This window comes from Cricetulus griseus, chromosome 4 (assembly GCF_003668045.3).
Source record: "Cricetulus griseus strain 17A/GY chromosome 4, alternate assembly CriGri-PICRH-1.0, whole genome shotgun sequence".
NCBI lineage: Eukaryota > Metazoa > Chordata > Mammalia > Rodentia > Cricetidae > Cricetulus > Cricetulus griseus.
Genome location: NC_048597.1, coordinates 21,826,142 through 21,839,717, shown reverse-complemented (window position 1 = coordinate 21,839,717; position 13,576 = coordinate 21,826,142). Strand labels below are relative to the sequence as shown.

General features: G+C 39.9%; 1 protein-coding gene across 4 annotated transcripts in view; it reads left to right on the top strand.

Annotated features, from left to right (window-relative positions):
- The window catches only part of Robo1 (roundabout guidance receptor 1), a 370,504-nt gene that overhangs the window by 341,708 nt on the left and 15,220 nt on the right, over nt 1-13,576 (top strand). For all 4 annotated transcript variants that reach the window (XM_027412417.2, XM_027412416.2, XM_027412415.2 and 1 more), the window contains 2 exons: nt 7,002-7,408; nt 10,762-10,914. In XM_027412417.2, coding sequence (XP_027268218.1) covers nt 7,002-7,408; nt 10,762-10,914 — 560 coding nt within the window. The remainder of the gene's footprint in view (nt 1-7,001; nt 7,409-10,761; nt 10,915-13,576) is intronic.

The window sequence follows — 13,576 nt, the reverse complement described above, 5'->3', positions numbered from 1 at the left end:
TATAAACTTGATCTCCAGGAGTATCGATAGACAAGGCATTGATGATAAAGTCAATGAAAATACTCTTTAAAAATTTAAGAGTGCTTATGGCTTTTTGTAATAAACATTCTATATGCTTATTATAGATGTTTTCAAACTAAAGGTCCACTTTTGGCAATATAGAAAATCTAAAAGTACCAATGATTTACGTAATCAGGCAACCATGATAAGAAGTTCAGAAGGGGAGTGGTTGGAGGAAAGAAAGGGAAGAGGATATGATGTAATTATTTTATAATCTCAGAAGAGAAAATGAATCAGATAGTTACACAAAAAAAAGAGCCCCAGAGGCGCTTATCTTAGCCTACGTCCCCATTGCTTTCAAAGTGCCATCTGCTAGCATTCTTTTACAGGCTGCTGTTTCCATTGCAGTGGGTTTTCTACCCTGATCATCTTCAACAGAGATATCTGTGTCAAATGTGTCTTCTAATATATCTCACCTGTTCCCTAATGTTGGCGTTTACATTGTGTCTGCCTTTTCAGTAGAGGGAACCATGTTGGATTCTCATCTGTAGCTAAACCTGGAATGCCTCGTCTTTTCCCTTTGCCTATTCAGATGTGTGCCTGTCGCACAGATGTGTTCTGCTCTGCACCCCCTTGCTACTTCATTGCTGTTGCACTCATTACAGATAGTTATTTTTCTGCCAATCTCATCTTGTATCCAAGTATACCCATACATCCAAGTACTTGTTTTGCTGAAAGTTTTTACTACCTCAGTATCACTCTGGCATGTTACGGCAAGTGACACACTAGATGCCAGTCCTAATGTACTCTCTTTCTGACAGCCATTCTCCCTCGACTACATCATTGTCTTGTCCCACTAAATGGCCTTTTTGCATGTAGCTGCTGCCCCTTGTTTGGTCAGAACTCTGCTGAGGCATTTCCCACAGTTCAGAATACTTCAAGTCCTTCAGTGGCTTCCTATCCCCCATTAAATAGAGACAGAATTCCCCAGGAGCACAGCCAGGACCCTTTGTGGCTTCAGTCACTTCATCCTTACCCACTGTCACTGCCTGTATTGTCACCGTTACGTTTCCTTCATTTCGGGAGTGAACTCTATTCTTGCTCACCCCAAGATCTTTGCATGTTCTAAACCATCCTCCTTGAACACCATCATGTCTCCCATTTTGACCTAACTGTCAGACCCTCTTTCCACTTAGCGATATGGATTTAGATGCTTTGGGGTCCTATTCAACCTCTGTCATTGGGCCTCTATAATGCTGTACTGTCTTTTGATATGTGATTTATTGTTTGTGGCTTCCAAGCCTGTTTGAACTGTCATATCTGTTTTATTCACCAGAATTCATAATATAATGCTCATTCTTTCTTCTATTGCTGTCCAACAAGCTCTTCTAAAATCTGGTCACCTGGCATGACCATTTTATAGTGTCCATCATCAGGAATTCTGAGAATATTCCCATGGAACATCCAGTTTAGGTCTTGGGGGACTTGAAGTTCTCCTGTCAAGTGACTTGCTTCTCATCTCATTCCCATGATGTCTCAGGGCTCTGTGGCTCCTCTCTGGTGCCACTTACTCTTAGTTCCCAGGTTCTCACCCCCCAGAGGAGGCTTCCCATAACATAGAGTCTCAGGAAACCGGCGCTTCTCAGGTGGCACCTGGTTTCAAGTCAAGGCAAGAAAGTTGTCAGGCCAAGTAAGGATCACATTCAGAACTGGAGCGTATCCTTAATCTCTGCTACATTGTACAGTTCAAAGAACTCAGGTGGCCTATCCAGGTACAAGGTTAAAATATTTTTCCTGATGGGAGAGTAACCAACTCTCATTTTAGAAGATCATTTGGAGTGTATTGTTATGGACATACCAAGCAATACAGTAAAAAAATTTACACATATTTATATTTGTTATATATGATTTATAATCATTATGTGTCCATAAAGTATTCCCTCTAATTGTTTTTATTGGTAATGTTCTCTTTGATTTAAATAGCTAGGATATTTATCATAACAGGTACAGTAAATGTTAAAATTATTCATTGATTTTATGACTATCAACTATGGACATATATAAATACTATGATATATTAAGAAAAGTACAGAAGTCAAAGCATTATAATACAAAGACATTTATTAAGAATTTAAAGGCTCACATTGTTGGGCTGAGGAGATAGCTTAGTTGGAAAAATATTTACCTTGCAAACATGAGGACCCGAGTTTCATCTACAGAATCTGTATGAGAATAAGCTTGCCAGGGTGGATTCCTCCTGTTACCCTATCCCTGTAGAGTAAGGGACAAGCCAATTCTTGGCCAACCAGTGTAGCCCAGACCAGACCAGTGAGAGACTCAAAAAGAAGCAAGAGGAGCAATACCCAAGGTTGTCATCTGGCTCCATACATGAGCACCTGCACATGTGCACATTCAAACACACACACACACACACACACACACACACACACACACACACACACACAGAGAGAGAGAGAGAGAGAGAGAGAGAGAGAGAGAGAGAGACTTGAAATATAAATATTGCAATTTCCAATGTATTCCATTTATATCTAAAACAGTAAAGTAGTTGATTAATGTATTAGGAATCTCCATTTATTTTAGTCAGTTGCAATAAAAATTATGTGTCTAAACTTTGTTCACATCTGTTGTTTTGAAAGGGGTCAGTTGATGTTGCCTTGCTACAGTTAATATTTAACCAAAATGTCCTGAACCATGAATAATATTCATATGTGAGCTAGGAAATTTGCCTGTATTTTTAATATAAACAGCTTTAAGTTAGTATTACTGGGAGGAAAAAGAATTCAAATGACAAAGCAGAATTAAATGTCCTTTTTACAAATAGTCAGGAGAGAGTTAATTACACAGAATACTTATGCTATGCTATTGTTTGGGAAAAAAATCACAAAGGTTTCCCTTCTGTCTCTTGGTTGGCAAGTGTCATTCGGTGAACTGTAGATACACCTGCTTTCATAAATTAGCGGAATCACTCCCCTTCCTCTTGAACATACTTATGGAGGCGTCATTTTTGCAGCAGCCTAGAGTGCTGTGAGTTGCCAACATAGGCTTTTACATTATTTCATGAGCCATTGAAACCCCTGAGGGGAAGAATCTAGAGGGTTGAGGTTCATTTGCTACAAGCTCCATGTGAATGCAGCATCCTGAAATAGCTTTTTGTTTTCCAATAGAATATATTACATATTTCAAACTGTACATGTTTATCACACAGTCCCTGGGCTGGCCTTATTTACAGATGGTTTGAATAAATTTTTCTGCCTTTTCTCAGAATTTGCCTGGTTTGGAGTTAGAAAACCAGCCCCTGTTTAACATGAAGGTATTTTTGCTCTCCAGAATGTAAATTCTTGAGGCACAACAATATTGGCATCCTTTCACACTGGAGCTAGCGGTTCCACAGCAATTTATGGATGGTCAAAATAGCCCCCTCTGTGCTTGCAACCCTAACATGTCTTTAAAAAGCAACAAAAGTTGCCTGCTCTTGTGGCTCTGTGTGCTGACAAAGGCTGTAAATTAACTTTTAAGTACACAATTTTATTACACTCCAAATTAAACAATGGTTTTCTTTCTGTGTGTATAACACATTCCACATTGAAGCAATTATCCATTTTAATCTTTTAAATAACTTCAGCTTTGGCACATTTTTCATATTTCTTCTAGTGCCACCCACACAGATAAATTGAACCCACCCAGAAGAGAAAACAAATCCACTATATTGTAGGCCTGTGTGTGTGTGATATGTGTATGTATACATGTTTTTTTTATATATATATGTAGACATACAAATATATAAGAATGAACTTACTCTATGAAATATTATGTCTTTATCTATGCATATAATTCCTTTAAAGGGAGGTGGGGAGGGGCACCACTACCATTCCTAGAAGGAAATTGGTGGTGGCCTTGGCAATATGATTTGGTTTCAATTCCGAACTTACAGAATTGAACTATAAGAACTATAAGAACCTCACAGCCTTTGAATTTTAGTATACTTTTGTGTAAACTGATCATTTAAAAAGCAAACCAGCAAGTTACAAGAATTAATTAACATTGTAAAATATAGCCAGCCAGTGTCTCAATAAGTTGACTGTGGTGTTTCAAAAGTCATCTCTTTTATGGTTTTCAATTTTAAGTAATAAAATAACTTTATTGAAGTGTCTCCGTTTATTGGGATCCAAAGCAGAAAATAGCTTACTTCAAAGAACTGCCAGACCATGCTGTAAAGGGTGGGGTGTTCGACTTACTTATCTCTCTTTAGACAGCATTGCAGAACCTGGCTGACTGTGACCACAGGTAGATATTGACCACTTGCAGAGCAGCACTGTCTGCTTGCTTTTCATTGCAGACCCAGCTCTGTTCGTTTAAAAACCTCAATCGTGCCTTCCCAGACAATCTTTGGAGGGGGGGTGTGGTGGCATGGGGTAGTGGCACATCTCTGCCATTACTTTTGATCTTTTGCCCTGCCTCTCCCAATCCTGAGGGAAAGAAGAGAGAACACCAGCTGGGTCTCCTCAGGGGACACCGCTGGACACTCTCCCCACCCGTCGCACTCAAGAGTAGTGTCGCAATGGAGAAGGGGACACACCGCCACTAACGCACCTCTGGAATGAGGACTTTGCTCTGAGACAGCATCTCTAGACACCAGAGTCTTTCTCCACATCTTTATGTGGATTAGCGCTCATGCATCGTCTCTCCGAGCTGTGGGGTTTCCAGGTGATATGCCAGATCCTAATGATAGCCTCCTTCTAGCGGTGATGCGCAGCTGGTATGAATTAATAGGCCTTTCTTCTGGCTTGGAGAGGAGTCACTAAACAAGACTCCCTGTGTCTTCATTTTGGGGACATGCTCCATTCCTTTGCCTTCTCCTTCAGTAGGAACGCCTTCTTTGCACAGTGTCCACGTGACTGCCACCCTCCCAGCCATTGCACACTCAATGTGCGTTGTGAAAAGACTTGCTTTTGAATGGAGTTCTTTTGGACAAATGGCTGGGGCCCTTATTTATATGAATACCCAGTGTGGTATTCATAGTGTTTTCCTCTCGTTTTGATCCATAGCAAATTCTGTGACATTAGAATAAATGCCATTAACCTTATTGAATAGTCAAGTGGATAGATGCACACAAGCCTGCCCAGCTGAATACCACCTCTGAAGGGTGGAAGTGCAGTTAAGCAGGAACAGATAAGTAATACGACACTAAAAAGCAGTTGAGTTTAAAAAGAGTTCATAACCTTTAGTGGAACTCGTAAGTGATTAAATCAGAGAAAATTGTTCTTGGATCTCATAGCTTTTCTTAATAGAATAAAGTCTAAAAGCAATTATGGCATATGCTGAATATGTATTTTTTAATCATATGAAATTTTGCTGAATGTTGTCAAGATGAATGACTCCATTTTCTCTGAATAGTAGGAGCAGCAATGAAGAAAAGAGAAGGAAAAATGTGTGTAGAGCACACTGTTTCAAGACGAGTGTCTATTACTTTTAATAAGCAACTGGGAATATTAGAAAGTCTTTAGCACAAATACCATATGACACCAAATAAGAACTACTCATGCCCTACCTTTTCTTTCCTTTTTTTTAGATGATTTTTTTTATTTGAATTAGAAACAAGATTGTTTTACATGTTAATCCCAGTACCCACTCCCTCCACGCCACCCCTACCACAACTAAAACCCTACCTATCACACATCCTTTCTGCTCCCCAGGGAGTGTGGGGCCTTCCATAGGGTGTCATCAGAGTCTATCATATCCTTTGGGATAGGGCCTAGGCCTACCCCCATGTGTCTTGGCTCAGGGAGTATCCCTCTATGTGGAATGGGCTCCCAAAGTCCACACCTATGCTAGGGATAAGTACTGAACTACTACAGGAGGTCCAGTAGATTTCCAAGGTCTCCTCACTGAAACCCACATTCCTGGGGTCTGGATCAGTCCCATGCTGGTATCCCAGCTGTCAGCCTGGGAACCAAGAACTCCCCGTTGTTCAGGTCAGCTGTTTCTGTGGGTTTCACCAGCCTGGTCTGGACCCCTTTGCCCATCACTCCCTCTTCTCTGCAACTAGATTCCAGTTCAGTTCAGTGTTTAGCTGTGGGTGTCTGCTTCTACTTCCACCAGCTGCTGGATGAAGGCTATAGGATGGCATGTAAGTCAGTCATCAATCTTATTATTAGGGGAGGGCATTTAAGGTAGCCTCTCCTCTGTTGCTTAGATTGTTACTTGGTGTCATCTTTGTAGCTCTCTAGACATTTCCCTAGTGCCTGATTTCTCTGTAAACCTAAAATGTCTCCCTCTGTTATGGTATCCTTTTCTTAAGGGAACAGAATTAAATGAACAAACATGGGGAAACTTGGAGAACTGAATATCTTTATTTTGACTTGAATAAAATAATAGACTGTGAGAGTTGTAATTGTTAAAGGACAGAATCAAAAGACATCTGGAACACCTGGGAAACAGGCCTCCCCTCCCCCAACCTCACCCCATCCTCTCTCTCTCTCTCTGTGTGTGTGTGTGTGTGTGTGTGTGTGTGAGAGAGAGAGAGAGAGAGAGAGAGAGAGAGAGAGAGAGAGAGAGAGAGAGAGAGAGAGAGTGACGGTATCTTGATTGCACTAACTGAGGTAGCATGCCTCACCAACTATGGTTGGTACCATTCTCTGGATGTGACCATGCACTGTCTAAGTCGAGAAAAGCATCCTGACTGTGGCAGCATCCACCCATTGCCCTCTGCTTCCTGGTTGTGGTACAGTGTTTCTAGCTGCCTCAAGCCCGGGCCACCTTGACTTCTCTGTCAGGATGGGCTGTAGCTTTGAACTGTGAGTCAGAATACACCTCCTCTCCCTTACGTTGTTTTTGTTAGAGTATTTCGTCTCACTGTGATGGAAACAGAAACTAAGATGCTAGAAGAGTGGCTGCTAGTCACCACAAACTTCTGGGTTAATTTTCCGTGTTTGTGTCTTTAAGGGGTGAGCTGAGCTGTTCCTCTCTTCATCTTCCTACAGGCGGCAGCCCGTGAGTCCTCCTCCACCTCCACGACCAATTTCCCCACCTCATACTTACGGCTACATTTCGGGACCCCTCGTCTCAGATATGGATACAGATGCCCCGGAAGAGGAGGAAGATGAAGCTGACATGGAAGTTGCCAAAATGCAAACTAGAAGGCTTTTGTTACGCGGGCTTGAGCAGACCCCAGCATCCAGTGTTGGGGACCTCGAGAGCTCTGTCACGGGGTCCATGATCAATGGCTGGGGCTCAGCCTCAGAAGAGGACAACATTTCGAGTGGGCGCTCCAGTGTCAGCTCGTCTGATGGCTCCTTTTTCACTGATGCCGATTTTGCCCAGGCGGTGGCTGCAGCTGCAGAGTATGCTGGCCTGAAAGTGGCTCGCCGCCAAATGCAGGATGCTTCTGGTGAGTGCTACACACCCCTCACCAAGCGTGTTTGTCACTATCAGTGTCCCCATCATGTGTCCTGGGTGGGAAAAAAAAGCTTCCGGTTTTTCTTTCTTGTTTTGTTCTTCAAGACAGGGTTTCTCTGTGTAAGAACAGTCCAGGCTGTCCTGGAACTCGACTTGTAGATGAGGCTGGCTTCCAACTCACAGCGATCAGCCTACCTCTGCCTCCCGAGTGCTGGGATTAAAGGCATGTGCCACCACGGCCTGCCACTTTCTATTTTTTTACTGTCTACAGAAAGCAAAGTTGAAAAGTATGACTTGGGTTGATTATTTCCTAGTTGTTAAGACTTTTAAAATAATTTATTAACTTATTTAACTCAGTATAAGCTGACTGGTGAGAAACTGACTGTGCTGTCATTTATTATGATCATAGAAATGTATACATGTATGTTTACATATATTTCTGCATATATACACATACATTTTAGTCAACTAAATTTCTAGTTGATAAAATTTCTCTGAGATTTAAATATATTCACTAAAATGAACTTTGTGCTACTCTATGCATATTATAAATGGAGTTCATGCAGAAAGTCACTAAAATGAAGTTTATTTTGATAGTTCCATTTAATTAGCATTCTGTAAGAGAAATAAGAAAATAGCCAGTTGGAACACATAAACCTTTGGGAAATGGCTCCTTGATTGCTTACATTAGCTGCCCTTATATCACATGATCACAGTTCTGATGGAAATGCCATCAGGGAGAAGGGTTATACTTGACTCCTGGTGTGAGATGGGCGCTGCCCTTACCAGGAAAGGGCAGGACAGACAGGCTCAGTTCCTGGTAGGAACTTGTTTTGGTGGCTGCTCACACTGCAGGAGACAAGAGGTTGAGAATCCAGCTAGGACCAGCATGGGGTCTAACCTCCAGAGATTGGTTCTTATGACCCACACCTAGCCGCCAGGCCTGATCTATAAAGGTTCCATAGTCCCCAGCGCAGAAGTACCAGCCAGGGAACCTGTACTCGATAATGAAGTCTGCGGAAGGACATTGCAGATCGAAACCGTCACGCCTCTTTATGCCTCTTATCAAATAAACTGGAAACATGCTTGAAATATGCATACATCTTAAAGCATAAATGTTTCATATTTATAATCTAGTAGTTGAAAGAGCAAGCTAATATAAATGCATATTACTTTTTTCCCTTTCCCTTTTTGATTGCTACAGCCTAGTATAATGAATGTACCGATTCTTACATCATTTTTATTTAATTCTTCCTCTCAACTTTTACTTAGAGAGGAAACAGAATAAGAAAGAAAATAATTAAAATTTCAACAAATACCATATGGTCTTTGTGTAGAATGAATATATATGTGTGTGTGTGTGTGTGGATGTGTGGGTGTCTGTATCATACATGGGCGTGTGTGTGTGTGTGTGTGTGTGTGTGTGTGTGTGTATTTCTAGTAGCCAAGAAAATACAAAATAGTTGTGGAAAACAATATGGTCAAGAGGAAATGAACATATTTCTGGAAACGAAAAGATCATTGCAAGTCAATAACTGCTGTCTGTTATTTTAATTTTCATAGTTTAGTAGCTCACATTGCTAGCTTCCCTTGCTTCCTTGAGCTATTGCACGGGTCCTTACTTTTAATCAGTATAGAATGTATTCATATATATTTCACTTAAAACACAAGACCATATCTATACATTATTCATTGTGTGGAAAAAGATGTCTAATATTTATCAACAACGCATTATCACAGAATATGTAGTTACTTCAGATTTGTGTTTTATAAAATTCAACCACATATTCTCTTTCCCAAATGTAGTAATATATGCAAACCTAATTAACTTTATTAATAAATAAATAAATAGCATCTAATTATACATACATATATATGTTTTACCTTAGGTTTTAATCTTCTGTAAAAAAAATAAATGCATGAAATTAAGCATCTCAAACCACTATCTTCAGAGTGCATTAATGGCACGTTTCAGCTCATTAAGTCAACAAAACATAGGAATAATGCTGAAAATTCATCTGTAAAGACCTTCTGCCTCAGGGTCTTTGAGCAGTAGATGGCCTTATACAATGGAATGAATAATGGTTTCCATCTCATCTCTAATTCTCTGTTTTCATGGCTATGTAACTTTAATTGTAATAGTCTCTATCATAGCTAAGAAGAGTTGGGTGTAATATTTTATTCTGTTGTAATTTAGTGGCACTTCTGGTTTCATTTGGCTCATAATTATAATGAACTAAACATGCACTGGCCTCTGCCCATTACAATATTCTTTGCAAGAAATGGTGGTGCTTGTCATGTGACTTGAAGTTAATATGAATGGATAACCCAATCCCATTGCTTCTCACTTGGCTGCATTAATGTCTGTTATTTAATGTGCCTCAGTTAGCACTTTTAAATGTGTTGATTTCAATGGATGTGGCCTCTTCTTGTTTATAGCCAGAGGACATGTCTGATTTCTGAGTCTGTCTCAAGTTTCTTGGGGTTCAATAGAAAGCAGTGGATTTGTGGACAGAATTTCTAGAAGTCAAAATACTGTGGGTCAGCATAGCACTGAAAGCCTTCCATTGTCATTTTCAATGAAACACACTGGACCTGTTACAGTCTCACATCTTGATAAAGGCCAGGGAAATTGATGTCACTGAAATGAGCCATGTCTGCTTTGTAAATTAAGTTCCCAGTATCACCTGGCAATGTTGTCTCTCCAAACATAACCATGACCCACACACTGGAGTCTTGGAGAGGCCACTGAAAAGTGAGGATTGACAAATATCTTCAAGCAGAAAAAAACACAGAAGCACATTTGAGTAGGACTACTTACGTAACCTATGTCAATTTTAGAACACTTACTTACAAAGAGAATGTCCAAGAATGTCATTAAGTTATTGGTGTTCAAAGATTGCCATACACCTATTCAATTGAAACAAGGATAATATAACTAATCCAGTGCATCTTTACAACCTGAATCTGCTAAGGAGTCTGATCCTTCCTCTTCAAAAAAGCAACATTCATGGTTGAGTGTATGGTGCAAGGAAACAATAACACTCTTGTTTTAAGAACATTTTAGTGATGATAGTTGAAAAATAATTGCAGTGTTTTCCTGATGTAAAGATATTTGGAAACTTTAGCAAATCAAAGTCCTGAGGTTTTGCCAAAAAGAAGACTAGCATACTTTCAGGGTGTTTTCTCCAGTTAGCATGAATGCATGGGGGGGGGACCTCATTATTTAGTGGGTATTAAATATGTTTTAAAATCAGGAATCATTTCTAGCTTGAGTGTTGTGCTTAGGCTGCTTCTATGACATTAGAATTCACTGATGAGCCTGCATCTGGCTTTCCTCCTCAGGCCGCCGCCATTTCCATGCCTCTCAGTGCCCTAGACCCACAAGCCCTGTGTCTACAGACAGCAACATGAGTGCCGCTGTCATCCAGAAAACCAGACCCACCAAGAAACAGAAACACCAGCCAGGACATCTGCGCAGAGAAGCCTACACAGATGGTAGGTTCATTGAAAAGAATGAAAACGTCATGGAGGCTCGCCATTCTCCTGCTTCTGTCCGGCTCATGAACGTGTTCACTGACATTAGAAATCACACTAACAGTCATTTAAGAGTAGCCTTCTGTTACTTACAGAAGTGAAATCCTTCCACATCTTGTCAACCATCTTTAACTTATGAACTAACTTTTCTAAACAGCTGGTTAAGAAATTAAATGAATAATTTTTAAAGTTTATTTTAGAGTTTCACACAATAGTCATGACTCTAGTTGATGTCCCCTGATCCAACCTGTAGAATATCTCCATTTTCTTCATTCTATCTTTTAAAAACAAATTTGCACTTAAACAAAGGGCAATAAATGTACTGGGGTTTTATTTCTTGATTTATTTTTGGCAACCATAGTGGTTTTACAGTTAGTCTGTGCACCGAAAGATAGCTCCAACCCTTTTCTTCATGCCTTCGCATGCGATACGGACTTTCAGTGAAGAGGGAACACTTGTATTCTCAAGGGGCCAGAGGAGGATAATACAAACATTGTGATGTTGTCTAGCGAAAGCCTTTAATGAAAGTGCCTCAGGTGGCCCAGCATTTATTAAACCACCACCGCCTTCTCATTTTATAAAACAACCCCTCGGGCTTTATTGGAAATTCATGTAAGATAAATTCTCTCAGACTCACTCATCTTGTCACGTTTTCTGAATTTGCTAAAGGGGTAGAGGTAGGATGTCTGCACCCACAATCCGATTGGTGTTTTCCTGACCAGTCAGCAATTTTTCATAGAGGCCATCATTTGCTATTATCCTATGAAAGCTTAATATTATAGATCCTTATCCAAGGTTGTGGGGAGGGTATTTTTTGGAGGTCCTTTTCCCTGGGAGTCTTGCCATTTGACAGAAAAAATGTAATGTAAAGCTCACAGCCTGATGAACTCAAGTGATTTTGCCATGAGTGGTTGGTTGTCCGTGCTATTATCTGGAGTTTATTCTGAGTATTTTCTCTCACTAGCATCCATCTGATATTAAACTGCATTAAATACTGGCATGACACAGCGCACCTGGGCCTCCTGGCTCCTGCCCAGGACTCTTTTGTCAGTGAAACTGAGCTGTCAGAATATTATCTGATTTTGAAAGCTTATTACAGTGGCTCTGCGCATGTTTGCCTCTGTGAAGGGCCAAGCACTAGGTGTAAATCCTCCAACTCTACAGGCAGTCTTACATTTATGGGACCCCTGTAATGGCATTTTACAAGTTTTACTGCTGTTTCATCAATGTTTATTATCTAGAAGACAGGACTCCTCACTGGAAGACTGGTCAAATGGCAAGCCTAGATGTAAACACATCTAAATTGAACACATATGGAAAAATCTGGCCTAAAACTTTGTGTAGACCTTTCTACCTCTTATTTATATGTATTTAGAGAGAAGTCTGGCACTGAGTGCGGCCTCCCAAAATGCTTTAAATATTTAAATAGTGCAAGTTTGCTGGTTAACAAGCATAGCATCACAATGATATATTATGCCATTCTTGAGAACCGTTAGCTGTCCTTGTGTCCTGCAGTCTACAGGACCTGTTTTGATGCATTTGAAAACTAAGTATGAATACTAGCTAATTCTTGAATAAAAAGCATTGATTTGAATGATGAATTACCAAAGTTATTTTTTATTTTATTTTATGAATCCCAAAGAACTAAATTAAAATGTATGTAAGGCTAAAAAGTTAATGTGAAATATTACTTGAATTTCAAATGGCTCGTTTCACAAAGCGGTCAAGTAAATTATCAGTGCTTACTACAATGCAGAGGATAATAATAGTTTTCTGTAGATCGTGAAAATAAATAATAGAGAAATGAGTAAAGCTGGTTTTAAATTACAGCTTTATCTTCCCTTCAACATAAGGACCCATCCACCCTTAAGTTATGGTTACTAGACTGTTTCTTCAACTCATTTCTCAAGACTTCATCGGAAAAGCTACATGTTATGTATACCTCCTTAAATGCGCATTATTTAAAACCATAAAATTAAGATGTTTCTTAATTCATCAAACAAAAGAAATATAAACTAACACACACACACACACACACACACACACACACACACACACACACACTTTATAATTCCGATACTCAAATCCAGGGCCCTGTGCTGTCTATACCATGATCTATATATACCCCAATATAATATGTGTATACTCTTGGTAGCAACTAGGACATAGAGACAAAAGTGATTTTTCTTAGAAAAGAATTTTTTCAAATTATTATACTGCATTTAGAAAATATATCTGAAGGGCGGAAGAGATGGCTCAGTGGTTAACAACACTGGTTGCCCTTCCAGAAGACAAGGGTTCAATTCCCGAACACAAATGTGTATGTGTGTGTATATATATACATATATTAAAAGCTCCAGGGGATCTGACCACCTAATACAGACATGCATGCATGCAAAATGCACATAAAATAAAAATCAATAAATTTTTAAAAGAAAATATATCTGTAGATCATGTTACAGAGAATTCCGGTAGCAGATATGTTTTTTTATACTGTTTTATAAGATCAGTGGGTAGAAGCCAGGCGTTAGTGGCACACGCCTTTAGTCCTAGCACTCGGGAGGCAGAGGCAGGCAGATCTCTGTGAGTTCAAGACCAGCCTGGTCTACAAACGTTAGGTCCA